General features: G+C 58.8%; 1 protein-coding gene across 1 annotated transcript; it reads right to left on the bottom strand.

Moving 5' to 3' along the window:
* Positions 1-5,628: 5,628 nt before the first annotated feature.
* LOC119971835 (dispanin subfamily A member 2b-like) lies at positions 5,629-12,436 on the bottom strand. The gene is made up of 2 exons (XM_038808042.1): positions 12,181-12,436; positions 5,629-6,044 (listed from the first exon to the last, which is right to left on the bottom strand). The coding sequence occupies exons 1-2, from the start codon at positions 12,376-12,378 to the stop codon at positions 5,850-5,852; spliced, it is 393 nt and encodes a 130-aa protein (XP_038663970.1). The 5' UTR covers positions 12,379-12,436; the 3' UTR covers positions 5,629-5,849.
* Positions 12,437-22,127: the final 9,691 nt, after the last annotated feature.

The raw sequence follows: 22,127 nt of genomic DNA, 5'->3' as shown, positions 1-22,127 counted from the left end.
CGCACACATAGGACTTTCAGCATACCATATACAGTCCCCGATACCCACAGTCCAACCACCTGGCTGAACGGGCGGCATGCTCAACCAAGCATCTTCCAGAGAACTGTGCACAGGATCACGCAGATTACTAGGCTGCACTACTCAGGCTGTGAAGTCTGCCACAACAAGGCCTCATCAGCACAATGATTCTTTTCCCAATGCATGAGGACCGTGATTTCTACTGCTGTAGCTCAAACTGGAAACCGTGTGAATGATGCCTTCATCTGACTCTGTTTGTTCTGGTTTCCTTGGGCACAATGCCAGTAAGGGTCTCCATGTACAAGTACCGTTGGATTCTCGTTTGCTGGGACCAATAGCTGAATCATTTCCGCATGGTTGCCCTTTTTGTCCCAGTGATAACACTAACTTTTTTCAGGCCCTTCTTGAGCGTGTGTCTTGTGGTAATCACCTGTTTGTTCCGGAGGTCTGGATGGCGGGTTTCGGGGGTGGCATCGGGTGGGCATTGAGCGGTTTGGGAATCTGTTCATTGACAGTGGCTATCTGAGCTTGGAGGAGTTGGAGGAGGAATTTCAGCTGCCCGCCGGGAATGGGTTCCAGTATTTGCAGGTGAAGGGCTTTGTTTGGAGGCAGGTACTGTCCTTTCCTCACCTACCACCCCAGGGGCTGCAGGACAAGGTGGTGTGAAGAACCGGGGGAAGGAAGGGGAAGGTGTCGTAAATTTACAAGGAGCTGATGGACTGGGAGGGAGCCCCGATAGGGGTAGTGAAGCACCAGTGGGAGGAAGGGTTGGGTGGGGAGTTGTAGATTGGGCTGTGGGAGGAGGCCCTGAGGAGGGCAAATGCATCCTCGTCATGTGCTAGGTTTAGCCTTATCCAGTTTAAGGTGGTCCACAGGGCACATACGACTGTGGCCAAGATGAGCAGGTTTTTTGAAGGGGTGGAGAATAGGTGTGGGCGGTCTGCAGTGGGGCCCGCGAATCATCCATATGTTTTGGGCTTCTCTGAAGCTTGAGGGATTCTGGCGGGGGTTTGCCAATGTTATGTCGAAGATCCTGAAGGTGAAGATGGTCCCGAATCCAGAAGTAGCAACCTTCGGAGTGTCAGAAGACCCGGGAGTCCAGGGGGCGAGAGAGGCCGATGTCTTGGCCTTTCCCTCCCTGGTAGCCGGGAGACGGGTATTGTTAGAATGGAGAGACTCGAAGCCCCTGAAACCGCGTGTGTGGGTGAGTGACCTGGCAGAGTTCCTCAGGTTAGAAAAAGATAAAGTTCGCCTTGAGAGTGTCTGTGGAGGGGTTTGCCTTGAGATGGCAACCGATTATCGACTTCTTCAAGAAAAGTTAAAGTGTCAGCAGTGGAGTGGGGGGGGGGGGGGGCACAGTTCGCGTGTTTTGATTTGTGATTATGTTTGTTGTGTGAATATATAAATGCCTCGATAAAACATTTTTTTTTAATTGTATCTGCCCCAACCTCCTCATGCAAGAGGTTGAGCTGGTTTAGGGGCTGGTTTAGCACAGGGCTAAATCGCTGGCTTTTAAAGCAGACCAAGGCAGGCCAGCAGCATGGTTCAATTCCCGTTTCAGTCTCCCCGAACAGGCGCCGGAATGTGGTGACTAGGGGCTTTTCACAGTAACTTCATATGAAGCCGGCTTGTGACAATAAGCGATTTTCATTTCATTTTTTTTCATTCACCCTTCGCAGGACCTCGTACCACAGGCCCTCTTTCACCGTTCTTCTTCCCACTTCACCTTAACCCCCTCCATGGACACCCTACCCTCCTCCAGAATCCTCCCATAAATTGCCGATACCACACCATTCTCTACCACTACGTCTTGGTGTTTCCCCAGGATGCACATCTAAAGTGGATGCAGCCAGCTGTTTACTTCGTCCTGTGGCCCTCGATGCCCCTGGTGGGCGTCCTCTTGGGGCCAAAGGGCCCCAGCGCACTTGTCAGCGGCACATGCACAGCCGTGCCGATCTGTCCCGTGTGCTGCCTGCGAGATGCAGCCTCATCAGTGGGGCGGAACTCAGGGGATTCTGGAATTGCTGGCCACCATCGCCACTCCATGGGACGGGTCCAGGTTGGCACCCAGTGCCCCCTCCTCCCATAGGGCCCTGGGTGTTCATCTTGGGACGGAGGGGCAGCTGGGTCGAGCTCCGGCTACCCCTGCATCGTCATACCCCTGGATTGGCCAGACCTGTGCAGTGTTGGTGATTGTCACTGAGTTTCAGGGTATTAAGTGGTTATAGGGTTAGTAACATATGATACGGGGGGGTTAATGGCCCAATTTCAGTCAATAAACTAACAATCACAGGTCGAATTAATGTTCCTCTCGCCTCCGATTCAGCAAAGTTTTCAGTAGCTCAGTTTTGACATAATTTCCTCACCCTCTCCTCTTTTCCCTTCAATTCTCCCTCCCTCCCTATTTCCTCCTTCTTTGCCACCCCCCTTCCACAATCCCCTCAGTTTTTTACACTCTCCTGTTTCTCTCCTTCTTCACCCGCAGGTTTGCCCCCTACAGCTCTTCCCACCCCTTTCCCCCGCCCACAGTTTCCACATCTCACCCCTTCCAGTGCTCAACACACTTTCCACAATTTATTTTCCTCCCCCCCAAGTTTGTCCCTCTTTATCTTCTCTGGGCCCCCCAATTTCTCCCCCAGTTTCTCGCCCTCTTCTACCCACAAGCTTCCCCTATCCCTCTCCCAGTTTCTTCCCCTATCTATGCCAGTTTCTCTGTCTCCGCAACCCCCCCCCCTCAGCCCACTGCAGATTTCGCCCACTCTTCCACCTCAATACTGTTTTTCTCCGCACAACCCCGTTTCTCCTCCGCTTCCCCAACGCTCCTCTCCCTCATTCCCTCTTCTCTTTGCCCCTTCCCCTGGTTTTACCCATATTTCTCTTCCTGCTACTCCCCGTCTCTCCCCCAGTTTCTCCCCCTTCCATTTGTTTTCCCCCTTCCCTCCAATTTCTCTCCCTCATCCTCGCAATCTCTCACATCTTGCCTCATTTCTATCCAAATTCTTCCCCTATTCCCATCTCTCCTCAATTTCTCCTGATCCTTCTCCACCATTATTGCCCCTTCTTCCCCGACAGGTCTCCTCTCTTGCCTGTTTAGTTTCACCCTCTCTTGCTGCCTCAGTTTCAACCTGAAATTTTTCCTCTCTTCCCCCCTCCCCACAGTTTAACCACCTCTCTCTCCCATTATCCCACCCTCTAGTTTCTCCTCCTCGTTTCTCCAGGACTCCTCCTCTAATTTCTCCTTCACTTTCTCCACCGTTCCTTCCCCACTTCCATATTTCTTCCAATATTTTGTCCGTTTCCTCAATCCTCCCCCTTCCCTTCATTTTCACCTTGTGCTCCCAGTTTCTCCCACTCTTCACGCCCCCCCTTCCACATGTTTATCTCCTGCCTGACAACCCCAGTTTTTCCCTTCTTCTCTCCTTCCCCTAATTTCTCCCCCATCCCCGCCCTGCCAGTTTCTATTCTCCCCTTCTCTCCAGTTCCTCCCTCGCCTCCCACTCCCATTGGCGTCTTCTCTTCCTTCAAGTTTCTCTCTCTATCTCATCCTTTAATGTCTCCCCTCCCTCTTTTTTTATTCTTTCACGGGCCGTGGCGTTCCTGGCTGGGTGAGCATTTATTGCCCTCCAGACGGTGGCGGTGAGCTGCTTTCTTGAATATTTCCAGCTTCTTCTCTCCTCCAGTTAATGCTCCTTCTTCCCGATATCCACAATTTCTCTCATCCAATTTTTCTCCCTCATCCCCCTCACTTCTTCCCCCTCTCTCCCTCATGTAATCCCTCTTTCCGGTTTCCATGACTCCCCAGATTTTCACTCAGTTTCTCCCCTTTCCCCAATTTTGCGGGCCGGGTCCGCAAACGACATCTGCCATGAAGCAGGGCATGGCCGCTGCAGGCTGCCAATGTGTGTAAAGCTCCGCGTTAAGGCTGCCGTAGCCGTCCTGGTGTGGGGCGGGGGATCTTGCCTTCTTCCGCGTCGGCCCGCTGTGTGGGTCGGCCATGTTGAGCAGGGCCCCCGTCGCAGGAGGCTGTTGCGAATGCGCAGTCCAGCGGTGCAGGGCACCGTATCGGCAGCAGGAGCTCCACTGGGCACGCTGGGGCCCTGCTATCCCTCTTAAAAGCGGAGAATCACCCCGGATTTTTTGGGGGAAAAGTCCGGAGTGATTCGTGCCCGTTTTCTGGTGGGCCTGGGGACATTGTCCTATTATTGGTGAATCCCGGTAGTCTCCAGAACGGAGAATCCAGCCCCCAGTTTTTTCTTCTCCACGCCATTTTTCCTCTGCCAATAAGTCTGCTTCCTAGTTTCTCCCCAACGAATTCCTATCCCTCTATTCATTTCTTCCTTTTTCCCAATTTCTCACTCTTCTCCTGTTTCCCCTTTCCTCCGCAATTTTCTCCCAATTTCCCTTTCCCCGCTCTTGCCTTACCCTCAGATGAAGCCATTTTTCTCCCTCCCTCTTTGTGACTCTCACCCCTTATCCGCAGTTTCTTACAATCTTCACCACTTACTCCCCTCCTCCAGTTTCTCCCAGGTTTCACCCACTCTTTCACTTTGTTTTGCCCCCTCTTCCCCCCCCCCCCCCCCCCCGCAGTATCTACCCAGTTACCTCCTTCTTCTCCCAAGGCCACCAGGTTTCCCCCATCTTCCCACAATTACTCTCCTTAATTTCTTCCCCTCTTCCCACCCCAAATTTATTCCACCCTCGCCCCCCCTCTCCCTCGTTCCTGCCCCATTACACGTTTCTCCTGCCTTTAACTCCAATTTGCAACCTCGTCCAACAAGCTTTTCCATTTCTTTTCCTGATTTCAATCCCTCTTCTCCATTCTTCCCTCATTTATTCCAATTCCCCCCCTTCACCTTTCTCTCATCACCCATTTTTATCCTCGATTTCTTCCCGTGTTCTCCCAATTTCTTCTCCCCATTTCATCCCTCTTCCCACCAAAATTTACTCCCTCTTCACCATGGTTAATCCCCTCTCTCCTCCCCCTCCCCAGTTTCTCACCCTCTTCCTTGCCCTAGTCTTAATTCAAACCCCACACCCCCTAAACCAGCACGGTGGCACAATGGTTAGCCAGGGACCCGGGATCAATACCAGCTTCAGGTGACTGTGTGGAGTTTGCACTTTCTCCCAGTGTCTGCGTGGCTTTCCTCCGGGTGCTCCAGTTTCCTCCCACAGTCCAACAAAGATGTGCAGGTTAGGTGGATTCGCCGTGTTAAATTGCCCGGAAGTGTCCAATGGTTAGGTGGAGTTACAGGGATAGGGCGGGAGATTGGACTTCGGTAGGGTGCTCTTTCAGAGTGTTGGTGCAGACACGATGGGCGATGGGCTGAATGGCCTCCGTCTTCGCTCTAACAATTGTGACCAGCCCCCCCCCAAAACCCCAGGACAGATCAAGGGAACTCCCAAGTTTTAATTGGTAGAATCTGAAAAAATACTCTTTCCCAGAACAAAGAACATCACTGTCATGGAAACCCAGCACTTCACCGTGGATGAACATATTCGATGCAATGTGGTTGCAAGTACAAGGTTTTTTTTTTAAAAAAGGATCAACAGCAAGTGTTTGCAATTCAACACAGAAAGCTTCTTATCATGAAACTACAAGACACCCCAAAATATAATCAGTTGCTTTATTATTACAATCAAGGTCACACCTTGTCCAAAGCTTTATAGTGAAAATAGAAATCTGTACTACTGCGAATTTACTTTGAACATGCCAGTACTAGTTAAGATATTAAAGAAGCAAAAATATAAAGAGGTCGGAGAGCATGAAAAGAGTCCGATCATATAACAGCTCCGGCCATGGAAGATGAGGCGCTTACACCTTAGCTTCAATTTTAACCATGATGATATGGATTGACAGACTGTGCATGAAGCATTTTACCGGCACCAATAACTCCACCGAACATCAAGGCAATGATGATTATGTACAGCAGGGTATTCAGCACTGTGGCCGCAATGTTGAGTGAGCGGGCTGTCGACCCATACTGCCGAGCTCCTTCGGTATCTCTCATTAATTTCCGATCTCTAGACTGAATGAAAACAATTGTGAATGCACACAACCAGGCATGAAAATCTCAATGCTCGAAGACACGATAATTCAGCACTTAAGATTCACTAACTCTGAAACTGTCTCTGTGAGGAGAGGTAAATGAGCAATCTCAGTGTCCAAGTTCGCACTGTGTTATCCAGATTAGTTTTAGCTGTTAAAAATCGATATTGCACTCCACAATTTAACTAATTTAATTGCACACCACCCCCTCCCATGCCCGCGCTCCCTGCACCACCCCCATTTCCCTCCCCCACACCTGCAACCACCTCAGTGGTTCCTACCTGCCTCACTATGGAGTGAGGGGGCCATGGGTTGGCAGTATCAGCGGGTCTGGTTCATGGGATGGAGGATGATGACAACCCGCTCTGTGATGAGCTCTGTTGCTCCACATCGTTTGGCAACATCTGACTCCTGCCCATGGTAGCACTTTCCACTGTCCACCTGGGTGATCGCTACCTGCAAGCTGACCATTCCATCACATGGTGCCACAGAATCCATGGGGAGGCGGGGGGGGGGGGGGGGGGGGCGGAGACAGGATGCAGTGTGGGGTGAGTGGTCCACCTCCAATGGACGCTCATTAATCCCCCCCTCCCGCCTCCTTTGCAGAGAGCCCAGCCCATCCCTTTGTGTCTGAGCCCCTAATGCTATCCTGTATTCTGTACCCATGTCAACTTAACTGCTGTCTAGCTTTCTGGCCTTACGGGCCCTAACACTCTGTCCAAGTGGTTCCCCAGGCAATATATCAGGGTAGAGGCAATCTGATGCAATTCCTGCCCTGTGACTTGGGTCCCCTTTGGCAGCCATCCTCTGGCATAATCAAGCCTGGATGGGCCCGGCAGTCTCTCAGTTGTACCAGGTGATGTGGTGCCACCCTGTTCTGCCTGCAGCCCTTCAGGTGTGCCAGGGATGGGGGGTTGGGGGCGGAGCCTGAGGCACTGTAGTGTTCCAGCAGCTCCCCTGCGAGGGTCACTGAAACGGACCCCATCACCTCTGCCTACCTCGGGGTGCCCGATAGGCCCCGAGGTACACCTTGGGACAGGGGTCCGGCCTGAGCGTGCTCCGGGGGCTCCCCCACCATCTGGAGCTGCCAATCCTCGAGGCCTACTCTCATCTTGACCAGGGTCTCAATGCCCGTGGCCATAGAGCACAGGTACTGGGCTACCTTCCTCTGGGACTGGCTCAGGTCAGCTAGCGCCTGGGCAATGCCATCGACGCCCGCAGCCATGACCCGTTGTGACTGGACCAAGCTCTGGAGCGCTGCTGCAAAGTCCAGATGGCCCTGGTACATGGTTGCCTGTGACAGTGCCGCACTGTCAGGCGCCTCGTCCACTGCCTGCACAGAGTACCCCAGGCCTTGGACATCTTGACCCATGGCCGATACCTTAGCCCTCCAAGGCCTCCACCGTGGATGCCACCCTTTCAATGTTAGCTTGTATAGCACGCATGTTGTATCACCTCCTGTCCCTGCAGGCGGTTGGACTCCTCCAATTGCGCCTGCAGGTGCCGGATGGTTGCTGACACCCCCTCTTGTAGTCCCTGGCTCTGTGTTTGCATCTCGAGCATTGATGGGACCGCCCTTTCCGGAAGCCAGTGACCCAGCTGGACAGCAGCTCGTTCCCGAGGTCGGCCCGCCCTCCAACCGTCCGCCCCCTTGGGGGTTCCTCCCTCCATCTGATGTACCACCGCACGTGTGTGGTACGCACCAGATAGTGCCCCAGGATCTCTTCACCACTATAATGCCCAGTGTGTCCCTGGGATGGTGGAGGGTGTTGAAGGCAGCTGTGATGGAAAGTCGGTGTTGCGGGCTGGTGTTTGGTGGCTTGCGTCGCTGTCTGCTACAACATTGTTGCTCGATGTGTCAAGGGGTTGTGACCAGGGGCACCAGAATCACCCGGCAAATCACCAGATGATCCTACAAGGCACAAGACATGATGTATGTTTGGATCACGGGTGGGGTTGCTGGAGGGGCAGTGCGGAGGTGGTGGGTGCTGAGGTAGGGGTGGTGTAGGGATGCTGAGGTGGGGGGGGTGCAAGCAGGTGGTTTGGAGGTGGTGGGGTGAGGTGATAGAGGGGAGGTGTGGAAGTGTGGTATGGGGTGATGGGTTGCTGGGCTGGGGCTGGTAGAGGTATGATAGGGGGTGGTGAGGTGCTGGGATGGGGCTGGTGGGAGGTGGTGTGGTGCTGGGGTGGGAGGGTGGGTGAGTGGTGTGGAGGTGGTGGGGTGCTGGGATATGGGTGGTGGAAGCGTGGTGTGGGGTGCTGGGGGCAGTGGGATGCTGGGGAAGGAGGACGGTGCAGTAGGGTGAGGGTGGTGCCTCATTTGCCATAGGGACACCGCAACTCAGCAGGGTCGCATTTGGTTCCCAATGTCTACCTCTGCCACGGCGACTGCCCGCTCTCCATGACCAGGTCCAATACCTGCTGCTCTACAACAGTGAGGAGCCGCAGGTCTGGCGGGCCCCCTCCAGTCTACTTTCTCTCCCTACGGTTGTGCACCTTCTTTTCCAGGAGGTGGGAGGGGGGCGGGGGGGGGGGGGGGGGGCAAGAGAATAGGGGGACATAAATGCTCAGTGTGAGGAAGTCGGACGCAGGCAGCATAAAGGGTAGCCAGCTAGTGGCCTTTGTGAACAGAGCACCTGGCCATGGCGGGTGGTATGGGTATTGTCATATGGTGCAGAGTGGTGTGCGAGCAGACTGCCGAAGGGTGGGGTTCGGTTGCCCTCCAGGTGTGGGAGAAGGTGGTGTGGATATGGGTGTATTTGATGGCGTTGACGCTGGAGAACGATGCTGGTTACTCATCCTGGCCGTCCCGAGGAAGTTGTGCAGCTTTTCACGACATTGCTGACCAGTCCTGGCGGTGGGGCCCACAGTGCTCATGACCTCTGCCACCTGTGCCTGGGAGTTGGCTCTTTCCCATGCTGGGGAACAGGGTGCCCTGTCTCTCCTTTGCAGCATCGAGCAGGGTCTCGAGCTCTGCATCTGCAAAACAAGGAGCCGCCCTTTGGGATACCAAAGTGTGTGTGGGGAGTGGAGAGCTTATGTGCAGCTGCAGCTTGTCAACCTCTCAAATGCCAATTCCAACCCCAGTGTATTGGATACCATTTTGCATTGGAATTGCACTAGTTCCACGTGGCGCCAATGCTAGTCCATTAACGGATCCTGAATTGCTCTGGGACCGGCGTCGCTCTTAGGGTCAGAGGTCACCACCGATTCAGTGCCGGCGTCAGCACTTAGTCTCTGAAACTGAGAATCCAGCTCCCAGTTCTTAAAAATAACTCGTATTAGTGATATAGAAGTGATCAAATTATTTGTTTTCTCATCCGTAAAATTGTTTTGGGAAGTGTCTACAATCTGTGTTCTGTAGAAATGCCTGATCCAGTGTTATCTTCAGGAGAATGGAAGTTATCCGCTGTGAGACTAGATAAGCAGACTGGACTGCACCAGTGGATTATGTGACATCCTAGAGCTCAAACTAAAATAAATGGTTGTGTCAGTGTCAGCTTGGTGCGCTGGAAGCTCTCGCAACTCTCACCAGACATGGGTTCAAACCCCACTCCAGGACCTGAATCCAATTTCATCCAACACTAACAACATAGAAATAACAGCACAACAACAGAGCATTTGGCCCAAATGTATTTTGCCAAACTTGGATGCACCATACAAGCTTCCTCACACCCTCTGAATCTCAGCTTAATCAGTATACTCTTCTGTTCCTTCCTCCAAAGTGTGCTTATAAAAATAGAAAGTGTTAGAAAAACTCGGCAGCACGGTGGCGCAGTAGTTAGCACTGTTGTCTCACGGCGCCGAGGTCCCAGGTTCGATCCCGGCTCTGGGTCACTGTCCGTGTGGAGTTTGCACATTCTCCCCATGTTTGCATGGGTTTCGCCCCCACAACCCAAAGATGTGCAGGCTAGGTAGATTGGCCATGCTAAATTGCCCCTTAATTGGGAAAAATGAATTGGATACTCTAAATTTTTTTTAAAAAAAGAAAAACTCAACAGGTTTGACCACTTCGGTGGAGAGAGAAACAGAGTTAACGTGTTAAGTTAAATATAACTCCCCTTCGAATAGTGTCCCAAAGAGGGGTCGTAGTGGACTTGAAACATTAACTCTGTTTCACTTTCATCCCATGTGCGCAGAGCTGCTGGGACTTTCTAGAACTTTCTGTTAACGTCTCAGATCTCCAGCATCTGTGTATTATGCTTTTATCCTAAATGTGCTTATCTTGTTTCCTCGACCACTCCCTCTGGTGGAAAGCTTCACTTCCTCACCATTCTCTGGGTAAACATCCCTCTAAAATGTCCTTGTTTCCATACAGTGTAACAGTGACTGAAACTCATGGAGACATCTGGTGGTCATGAGAACAGTGATAGAGGTGCAAGTCTCTCTTTCATTGAATTTATTGTTAACTATCTTATCTTTATGCTGCCTGCTCTTTCTCCATCCAGCACGTGGAAACATCCAGGACCAGAGGGTATAGGTTTAAGGTGAGGAGTAAGTAGTTCAGAGAGGACCTAAATGGAACAGTGTAGGATTTAATTGTCTAATATGACGTCAAGGGGCTTTTCACTATAACTTCATTGACGCCTACTTGTGAAAACAAGTGATTATTATGGGGCTGGTTTAGCACAGTGGGCTAAACAGCCAGCTTGTAATGCAGAACAAGGCCAGTAGTGCAGGTTCAATTCCCGTACCGGCCTCTCCTAACAGGCGCCAGAATGTGGCGACTAGGGGCTTTTCACAGTAACTTCATTGAAACCTACTTGTGACAATAAGCGGTTATGTTAAAACTGCCATTGGTTAGTAGATTACATGGACTCAATCTGTAATGCTTTGTTGCTTTCAGATACAAACAGATCATTGAGTCAAACAGTACAAATGAGACTATTCAGCCCATCAAACCTGTACTGACAAAAAACTATTCTGAATCGACACTAATCCCATTCCCGCTCTTGAATGTTATGGCATTCCCAGTGCTGATCCAAGTACTTTTTAAAGATTGTGAGGTTTCCTGCCTCAACTATCTTCCCAGGCAGCGCTTTCCTGATTTTAAAAAAAATCATGCCCCTTTGTTACTGACCCTTCAATGAAGGGGGGCATCTGCTTTCTATCCACTGTGTCCATGCTGCTCATAATCCTATACACCCCAATCAGAACCTTTCACATCCTTCTCTGCTCCAAAGAAAACAACCCGTGTTTATCCAACCTCTCTTGACAGCAAAAAGATGTACAGACAGAGGTTAACGAAGGAAAGCTAGATCGGATGGTTTAAGACAAAATCAGGTGTAAAATGATTGGATTGTTTGATGGAGTAACAGAGAAGGTTGGTCAGGGATGCTGTCAGGGACTTCAGTTATGATGAGAATTTGGACAAGTTAAGAGAAGTTAAAGTTAAGTTAAGAAACGTTATAGCACTGCTAGGAAAGAAAACTAGGCGATCTGGAACATTCCACTGGAAACGCTGCTGGATCGTCAATCCGTGAATAATTTGGGGCAGGAGTTTGAGAATGAGGAATTTCCAGAGTTACGGTCAATAAAACAGGAGTGAGCGACTGAGCGTGACTGCTCTTTCAGAGAGTCAGCACAGACTGGATGGGCCAAATGGTCACTTTCTGTGCTGTCAGTTTCTGTGACAGTCAGTCTGTGACACTTTGTAGATTACATGTGTTTGATTTGTAACAGTTGGCCGAGTAAGAAATAGACACAAATGATTAACAACACGGCAGAGATTGCCCAGTGAGACTTTCTCATTGTTAAACACAGTCCAGCAGCCCCGGGATATCGCAGCTCTGTGAACTTTTCACAGGCATTTTGCAAAACTGACAAACAGCTTCTGTCCCTCTCAGGGGTCTGTGTCCGCTGCGCAGCGCTCTGCCCCCGCCCCCAACCCCACTCCCCCTCCCCGGGGTCTCTGCTCCCTATCCCCCACTCCCCTCCCCGGGGTCTCTACCCTCCCCCCCCCCTCCCCGGGGTCTCTGCCCCCCCCCCCTCCCCGGGGTCTCTGCCCCCTACCCCCCTCCCCGGGGTCTCTACCCCCACCCCCGGGGTCTCTGTCCCCCCGCTCCTCCCCGGGATCTCTGCCCCCCCCCCCCCCCCCCCCCCCGCGCCTCACTCACTTTGACGGAGAAAACCAGCGCCACGAATCCCAGGCAGCAGAAATTCATGTAGAAGAAGTTGAAGATGGACCAGGGCAGGTGGTCCCGGACGGGGGGCACATTCGGGGCCATGGTAATGACGGTGGACTGGACCTGCTGCTGCCCCTGGTACGGATAGACGCCGGGATTCATCGGCACTTGGTCTGCTCTGTACTCCATCCTGGTCCCGGTGGCAGTGAGAGGGGAAACTGAATGCGGACCACCTTGAACTTGGCAATTTATAGAGCGGGGCGGAGCGAGAGACTGAACCCACCCCCAACAGCCCAACTGATAGAGTCTGTCATCCTCCCAGAGACACACACCCAGAGACAGGCTACATGCAGAGGCAAGTTAGACACACACTCTGTATTCCTCCCAAAGACAGGCGGCAGAATTCTCCGTTCCCGAGACTAAGGGCAGGATTCTCAATTGACAGACGTGCAGGTCATATATTCTCTTGCATCACTGGGTGGGCTGTACTGTACTCAGCCCCACGTTAACCCTATATGTGCCAGATCCTTCACACTGCACAAAGATCTGTCCTATTGCAGATTTCTGAGCATCCACAAGCTGAGAGCCAGAATGTGGCAGGTGGAAAGTTGGAAATATTTTGGCCCTCAGATATGGCATTCTCAGCATCTCCCCCCAGTTACTCCCATCCCCCACCACAGCATCTCCCCCGCCATCTCCCAACCACCACCACAACATCTCCCACCCCCCACCACAGCATCTCCCCCACCATCTCCCACCCCCCACCACAGCATCTCCCCCACCATCTCCCCCCCACCACAGCACCTCACCGCCATCTCCCACCCCCCACCACAGCATCTCGCCCACCATCTCCCACCCCAACCACAGCATCTCCCCGCCATCTCCCACCCCCCACCACAGCATCTCCCCCACCATCTCCCACCCCCACCACAGCATCTTCCCCACCATCTCCCACCCCCCACCACAGCATCTCCCCCGCCATCTCCCACCCCCACCACAGCATCTCCCCGCCATCTCCCAACCACCACCACAACATCTCCCACCCCCCACCACAGCATCTCCCCCACCATCTCCCACCCCCACCACAGCATCTCCCCCACCATCTCCCCCCCACCACAGCACCTCACCGCCATCTCCCACCCCCCACCACAGCATCTCGCCCACCATCTCCCACCCCAACCACAGCATCTCCCCGCCATCTCCCACCCCCCACCACAGCATCTCCCCCACCATCTCCCACCCCCCACCACAGCATCTTCCCCACCATCTCCCACCCCCCACCACAGCATCTCCCCCGCCATCTCCCACCCCCACCACAGCATCTCCCCGCCATCTCCCACCCCCCACCACAGCATCTTCCCCACCATCTCCCACCCCCCACCACAGCATTTCCCCCGCCATCTCCCACCCCCACCACAGCATCTCCCCCACCATCTCCCACCCCCACCACATCGTCTCGCCAACCATCTCCCACCCCCACCACTGCATCTCCCCCGCCATCTCCCACCCCATAACCACAGCACCTCCCCCCCCAATCTCCCACCACCCACCACAGCATCTCCCCACCATCTCCCACCCCCCACCACAGCACCTCCCCCACCATCTCCCACCCCCCACCACAGCATCTCCCCCACCATCTCCCACCCCCCACCACAGCACCTCCCACCCCCCACCACAGCATCTCCCCCACCATCTCCCACCCCCCACCACAGCATCTCCCCGCCATCTCCCACCCCCCCACCACAGCATCTCCCCCACCATCTCCCACCCCCCCACCACAGCACCTCCCCCACCATCTCCCACCCCCCCACCACAGCATCTCCCCCACCATCTCCCACCCCCCCCACCACAGCATCTCCCCCACCATCTCCCACCCCCCCACCACAGCATCTCCCCCACCATCTCCCACCCCCCCCACCACAGCATCTCCCCCACCATCTCCCACCCCCCCACCACAGCATCTCCCACCCCCCACCACAGCATCTCCCCCACCATCTCCCACCCCCCCCCCCCCACCCACAGCATCTCCCCCACCATCTCCCACCCCCCACCACAGCATCTCCCAACCCCCCCACCACAGTATCTCCCCGCCATCTCCCACCCCCCACCACAGCATCTCCCCCACCATCTCCGCCCCCCCCCACCACAGTATCTCCCCGCCATCTCCCACCCTCCACCACATCATCTCCCCCACCATCTCCCACCCCCACACCACAGCATCTCCCCCACCATCTCCCACCCCCCCACCACAGCATCTCCCCCACCATCTCCCACCCCCCCACCACCGCATCTCCCACCCCCCACCACAGCATCTCCCCCACCATCTCCCACCCCCCCACCCACAGCATCTCCCCCACCATCTCCCACCCCCAACCACAGCATCTCCCACCCCCCACCACAGCATCTCCCCCACCATCTCCCAACCCCCCCACCACAGTATCTCCCCCGCCATCTCCCACCCCCACCACATCGTCTCGCCAACCATCTCCCACCCCCACCACTGCATCTCCCCCACCATCTCCCACCCCCCACCACAGCATCTTCCCCACCATCTCCCACCCCCCACCACAGCATCTCCCCCGCCATCTCCCACCCCCCACCACAGCATCTCCCCGCCATCTCCCACCCCCCCACCACAGCATCTTCCCCACCATCTCCCACCCCCCACCACAGCATCTCCCCCCGCCATCTCCCACCCCCACCACAGCATCTCCCCCACCATCTCCCACCCCCACCACATCGTCTCGCCAACCATCTCCCACCCCCACCACTGCATCTCCCCCGCCATCTCCCACCCCCTAACCACAGCACCTCCCCCCCCAATCTCCCACCACCCACCACAGCATCTCCCCACCATCTCCCACCCCCCACCACAGCACCTCCCCCACCATCTCCCACCCCCCACCACAGCATCTCCCCCACCATCTCCCACCCCCCCACCACAGCACCTCCCACCCCCCACCACAGCATCTCCCCCACCATCTCCCACCCCCCACCACAGCATCTCCCCGCCATCTCCCACCCCCCCACCACAGCATCTCCCCCACCATCTCCCACCACCCCACCACAGCACCTCCCCCACCATCTCCCACCCCCCCACCACAGCATCTCCCCCACCATCTCCCACCCCCCCACCACAGCATCTCCCCCACCATCTCCCACCCCCCCACCACAGCACCTCCCCCACCATCTCCCACCCCCCCACCACAGCATCTCCCCCACCATCTCCCACCCCCCCACCACAGCATCTCCCACCCCCCACCACAGCATCTCCCCCACCATCTCCCACCCCCCCCCACCCACAGCATCTCCCCCACCATCTCCCACCCCCCACCACAGCATCTCCCAACCCCCCCACCACAGTATCTCCCCGCCATCTCCCACCCCCCACCACAGCATCTCCCCCACCATCTCCGACCCCCCCCACCACAGTATCTCCCCGCCATCTCCCACCCTCCACCACATCATCTCCCCCACCATCTCCCACCCCCACACCACAGCATCTCCCCCACCATCTCCCACCCCCCCACCACAGCATCTCCCCCACCATCTCCCACCCCCCCACCACAGCATCTCCCACCCCCCACCACAGCATCTCCCCCACCATCTCCCACCCCCCCACCCACAGCATCTCCCCCACCATCTCCCACCCCCAACCACAGCATCTCCCACCCCCCACCACAGCATCTCCCCCACCATCTCCCAACCCCCACCACAGCATCTCCCCGCCATCTCCCACCCCCCCACCACAGCATCTCCCCCACCATCTCCCACCACCCCACCACAGCACCTCCCCCACCATCCCCCACCCCCCCACCACAGCATCTCCCCCACCATCTCCCACCCCCCCACCACAGCATCTCCCCCACCATCTCCCACCCCCCCACCACAGCATCTCCCCCACCATCTCCCACCCCCCCACCACAGCATCTCCCCCACCATCTCCCACCCCCCCACCACAGCATCTCCCACCCCCCACCACAGCATCTCCCCCACCATCTCCCACCCCCCCCCACCCACAGCATCTCCCCCACCATCTCCCAACCCCCACCACAGCATCTCCCAACCCCCCCACCACAGTATCTCCCCGCCATCTCCCACCCCCCACCACAGCATCTCCCCCACCATCTCCGACCCCCCCCACCACAGTATCTCCCCGCCATCTCCCACCCTCCACCACATCATCTCCCCCACCATCTCCCACCCCCACACCACAGCATCTCCCCCACCATCTCCCACCCCCCCCACCACAGCATCTCCCCCACCATCTCCCACCCCCCCACCACAGCATCTCCCACCCCCCACCACAGCATCTCCCCCACCATCTCCCACCCCCCCACCCACAGCATCTCCCCCACCATCTCCCACCCCCAACCACAGCATCTCCCACCCCCCACCACAGCATCTCCCCCACCATCTCCCAACCCCCCCACCACAGTATCTCCCCCGCCATCTCCCACCCCCCACCACAGCATCTCCCCCATCTCCCACCCCCCCCCACCACAGTATCTCCCCCGCCATCTCCCACCCCCCACCACAGCATCTCCCCCACCATCTCCCACCCCCCCACCACAGTATCTCCCCCGCCATCTCCCACCCCCCACCAGAGCATCTCCGCGCCATCTCCCACCCCCTACCATAGCATCTCCCCGCCATCTCCCAGCCCCACCACAGCACCTCCCACCCCCCACCACAGCATCTCCCCCACCATCTCCCACCCCCCAACACAGCATCTCCCCCACCATCTCCCACCCCCCCACCACAGTATCTCCCCCGCTATCTCCCACCCCCCACCACAACCTCCCCCCCCACCATCTCCCACCCCCCCACCACAGTATCTCCCCCGCCATCTCCCACCCCCACCACAGTATCTCCCCCGCCATCTCCCACCCCCCACCACAGCATCTCCCCCACCATCTCCCACCCCCCCCACCACAGTATCTCCCCGCCATATCCCACCACCCACCACAGCACCTAGCCCACCATCTCCCAACCCCCCACCACAGCATCTCCCCGCCGTCTCCCACCCCCCACCACAGCATCTCCCCCGCCATCTCCCACCCCCCCACCACAGCACCTCCCCCGCCATATCCCACCACCCACCACAGCACCTAGCCCACCATCTCCCAACCCCCCACCACAGCATCTCCCCGCCGTCTCCCACCCCCCACCACAGCATCTCCCCCACCATCTCCCACCCCCCCACCACAGCACCTCCCCCGCCATCTCCCATCCCCCACCACAGCATCTCCCCCGCCGTCTCCCACCCCCCACCACAGCATCTCCCCCACCATCTCCCACCCCCCACCACAGCACTTCCCCCACCATCTCCCACCCCCCACACCACAGCATCTCCCCCGCCATCTCCTACCCCCCACCACAGCATCTCCCCCGCCATCTCCCAGCCCCCACCACCACAGTATCTCCCCCGCCATCTCCCACCCACCACCACAGCACCTCCCCCGCCATCTCCCACCCCCCACCACAGCACCTCCCCAACCATCTCCCACCCACCCCCCCACCACAGCATCTCCCCGCCGTCTCCCACCCCCCACCACAGCATCTCCCCCACCCGCCCACCACAGCATCTCCCACCCCCCACAACAGCACCTCCCCCGCCATCTCCCATCCCCCACCACAGCATCTCCCCGCCATCTCCCACCCCCCACCACAGCATCTCCCCCACCATGCCCCACCCGCCACCACAGCACCTCCCCCACCATCTCCCACTCCCCCACCTCAGCATCTCGCCCACCATCTCCCACTCCCCACCACAGCATCTCCCCCACCATCTCCCACCCGCCACCACAGCACCTCCCCACCATCTCCCACTCCCCCACCACAGCATCTCGCCCACCATCTCCCACCCCCCACCACACCATCTCTCCCACCCCCACCACAGCATCTCCCCCACCCCCCACCACAGCATCTCCCCCGCCATCTCCCACCCCCACCACAGCATCTCCCCCACCATCTCCCACCCCCACCACAGCACCTCCCCCACCATCTCCCACCCCCCCACCACAGCATCTCCCCCACCATTTCCCACCCCCCCACCACAGCATCTCCTAACCCCCACCACAGCATCTCCCCCACCATCTCCCACCCCCCCCACCACAGCATCTCCCACCCCCACCACAGCACCTCCCCCGCCATCTCCCACCTCCCCCACCACAGCATCTCCCCCACCATCTCCCACCCCCCACCACAGCATCTCCCCCGCCATCTCCCACCCCCACCACAGCATCTCCCCCACCATCTCCCACCCCCCCACCACAGCATCTCCCCCGCCATCTCCCACACCCCACCACAGCATCTCCCCGCCATCTCCCACCCCCCACCCCCCCACCACAGCACCTCCCCGCCATCTCCCACCCCCCACCACAGCATCTCCCCCGCCATCTCCCACCCCCCCACCACCACAGCATCTCCCACCCCCCCACCACAGCATCTCCCCCGCCATCTCCCACCCCCACCACAGCATCTCCCCACCATCTCCCCCCCACCACAGCATCTCCCCCACCATCTCCCACGCCCCCACCACAGCACCTCCCCCACCATCTCCCACCCCCATCCCCACCGCAGCATCTCCCCCACCATCTCCCACCCCCCACCACAGCATCTCCCCGCCATCTCTCACCCCCCCACCACAGGACCTCCCCGCCATCTCACACCCCCTACCACAGCACCTCCCCGCCATCTCCCACCCCCCCCCCACCACAGCACCTCCCTGCCATCTCCCACCCCCCACCACAGCACCTCTCCCGCCATCTCCCACCCCCCACCACAGCACCTCCCCCACAATCTCCCACCCCCCACAGCACCTCCCCGCCATCTCCCAACCCCACCACAGCATCTCCCCGCCATCTCCCACCCCCACCACAGCATCTCCCCCACCATCTCTCACCCCCCACCACAGCATCTCCCCCGCCATCTCCCACCCCCCCACCACAGCATCTCCCCGCCATCTCCCACCCCCACCACAGCATCTCCCCGCCATCTCCCACCCCCACCACAGCATCTCCCCCACCATCTCTCACCCCCCACCACAGCATCTCCCCCGCCATCTCCCACCCCCCCACCACAGCATCTCCCCCGCCATCTCCCAGCCCCCACCACAGCATCTCCCCCGCCAAGGGAATAGTGTAGAGGGACATTAGAGGGGTTTCACTGGACGGCGCAACATCGTGGGCCGAAGGGCCTGTACTGCACTGTAATGTTCAATGTTCTATCTCCCACCTCCACCACAGCATCTCCCCCACCATCTCTCACCCCCCACCACAGCACCTCCCCACCATCTCCCACCCCCCACCACAGCAACTCCCCCGCCATCTCCCACCCCACACCACAGCACCTCCCCCGCCATCTCCCACCCCCCCACCACAGCACCTCCCCCGCCATCTCACACCCCCCACCACAGCATCTCCCCGCCATCTCCCACCCCCCACCACAGCTCCTCCCCGCCATCTCTAACCCCCCACCACAGCATCTCCCCACCATCTCCCACCCCCCACCACAGCATCTCCCCCGCCATCTCCCACCCCCCACCACAGCATCTCCCCCACCATCTCCCACCCCCCCACCACAGCATCTCCCCCGCCATCTCCCACACCCCACCACAGCATCTCCCCCACCATCTCCAACCCCCACCACAGCACCTCCCCGCCATCTCCCATCCCCCCACCACAGCACCTCTCCGCCATCTCCCACCCCCCACCACTGCATCTCCCCCGCCATCTCCCACCCCCCCCCCACCACCACAGCATCTCCCCCCCCCCCACCACAGCATCTCCCCCGCCATCTCCCACCCCCACCACAGCATCTCCCCACCATCTCCCCCCCACCACAGCATCTCCCCCACCATCTCCCACGCCCCCACCACAGCACCTCCCCCACCATCTCCCCCCCCCATCCCCACCGCAGCATCTCCCCCACCATCTCCCACCCCCCACCACAGCATCTCCCCGCCATCTCTCACCCCCCCCCCACCACAGGACCTCCCCGCCATCTCATACCCCCCACCACAGCACCTCCCCGCCATCTCCCACCCCCCCACCACAGCACCTCCCTGCCATCTCCCACCCCCCACCACAGCACCTCTCCCGCCATCTCCCACCCCCCACCACAGCACCTCCCCGCCATCTCCCACCCCCCCACCACAGCACCTCCCTGCCATCTCCCACCCCCCACCACAGCACCTCTCCCGCCATCTCCCCCCCCCCACCACAGCACCTCCCCCACCATCTCCCACCCCCCACAGCACCTCCCCGCCATCTCCCACCCCCACCACAGCACCTCCCCGCCATCTCCCACCCCCCACCACAGCACCTCTCCCGCCATCTCCCACCCCCCACCACAGCACCTCCCCGCCATCTCCCACCCCCGCACCACAGCACCTCCCTGCCATCTCCCACCCCCCACCACAGCACCTCTCCCACCATCTCCAACCCCCACCACAGCACCTCCCCGCCATCTCCCATCCCCCCACCACAGCACCTCTCCGCCATCTCCCACCCCCCACCACTGCATCTCCCCCGCCATCTCCCACCCCCCCCCACCACCACAGCATCTCCCACCCCCCCACCACAGCATCTCCCCCGCCATCTCCCACCCCCACCACAGCATCTCCCCACCATCTCCCCCCCACCACAGCATCTCCCCCACCATCTCCCACGCCCCCACCACAGCACCTCCCCCACCATCTCCCACCCCCATCCCCACCGCAGCATCTCCCCCACCATCTCCCATCCCCCACCACAGCATCTCCCCGCCATCTCTCACCCCCCCCACCACAGGACCTCCCCGCCATCTCATACCCCCCACCACAGCACCTCCCCGCCATCTCCCACCCCCCCACCACAGCACCTCCCTGCCATCTCCCACCCCCCACCACAGCACCTCTCCCGCCATCTCCCACCCCCCACCACAGCACCTCCCCGCCATCTCCCACCCCCCCACCACAGCACCTCCCTGCCATCTCCCACCCCCCACCACAGCACCTCTCCCGCCATCTCCCACCCCCCACCACAGCACCTCCCCCACCATCTCCCACCCCCCACAGCACCTCCCCGCCATCTCCCACCCCCACCACAGCACCTCCCCGCCATCTCCCACCCCCACCACAGCATCTCCCCGCCATCTCCCACCCCCACCACAGCACCTCCACGCCATCTCCCACCCCCACCACAGCATCTCCCCGCCATCTCCCACCCCCCACCACAGCATCTCCCCCGCCATCTCCCACCCTCCCACCACAGCAACTCCCCCGCCATCTCACACCCCCCACCACAGCACCTCCCCTGCCATCTCCCAGCCCCCATCACAGCATCTCCCCCGCCAAGGGAATAGTGTAGAGGGACTTTAGAGGGGTTTCACTGGACGGCGCAACATCGTGGGCCGAAGGGCCTGTACTGCACTGTAATGTTCAATGTTCTATCTCCCACCTCCACCACAGCATCTCCCCCACCATCTCTCACCCCCCACCACAGCACCTCCCCACCATCTCCCACCCCCCACCACAGCACCTCCCCCGCCATCTCCCACCCCACACCACAGCACCTCCCCCGCCATCTCCCACCCCCCCACCACAGCACCTCTCCCCGCCATCTCCCACCACAGCACCTCCCCCGCCATCTCACACCCCCCACCACAGCATCTCCCCGCCATCTCCCACCCCCCACCACAGCTCCTCCCCGCCATCTCTAACCCCCCACCACAGCATCTCCCCACCATCTCCCACCCCCCACCACAGCACCTCCCCCACCATCTCCCATCCCCCCACCACAGCATCTCCCCCACCATCTCTCACCCCCCACCACAGCATCTCCCCACCATCTCCACCCCCCACCACAGCACCTCCCCCACCATCTCCCACCCCCCCACCACAGCACCTCCCCGCCATCTCCCACCCCCCCACCACAGCATCTCCCCCACCATCT

The sequence above is a fragment of the Scyliorhinus canicula genome, chromosome 9, assembly GCF_902713615.1.
Source record: "Scyliorhinus canicula chromosome 9, sScyCan1.1, whole genome shotgun sequence".
In the NCBI taxonomy this organism is placed as follows: Eukaryota; Metazoa; Chordata; class Chondrichthyes; order Carcharhiniformes; family Scyliorhinidae; genus Scyliorhinus; species Scyliorhinus canicula.
The sequence above is the reverse complement of the archived record's forward strand: the minus strand, read 5'-3'. Positions and strand labels throughout refer to the sequence as shown.

What these genes read in the sequence shown, in the direction of transcription:
- LOC119971835 (XM_038808042.1), bottom strand. Translation starts at nt 12,378, where the DNA reads ATGGAGTACAGAGCAGACCAAGTGCCGATGAATCCCGGCGTCTATCCG. An exon ending in CGCTGGTTTTCTCCGTCAAA is followed by an intron (nt 6,045 to 12,180) that starts GTGAGTGAGGCG and finishes GTTTTCATTCAG; the next exon opens with TCTAGAGATCGGAAATTAAT.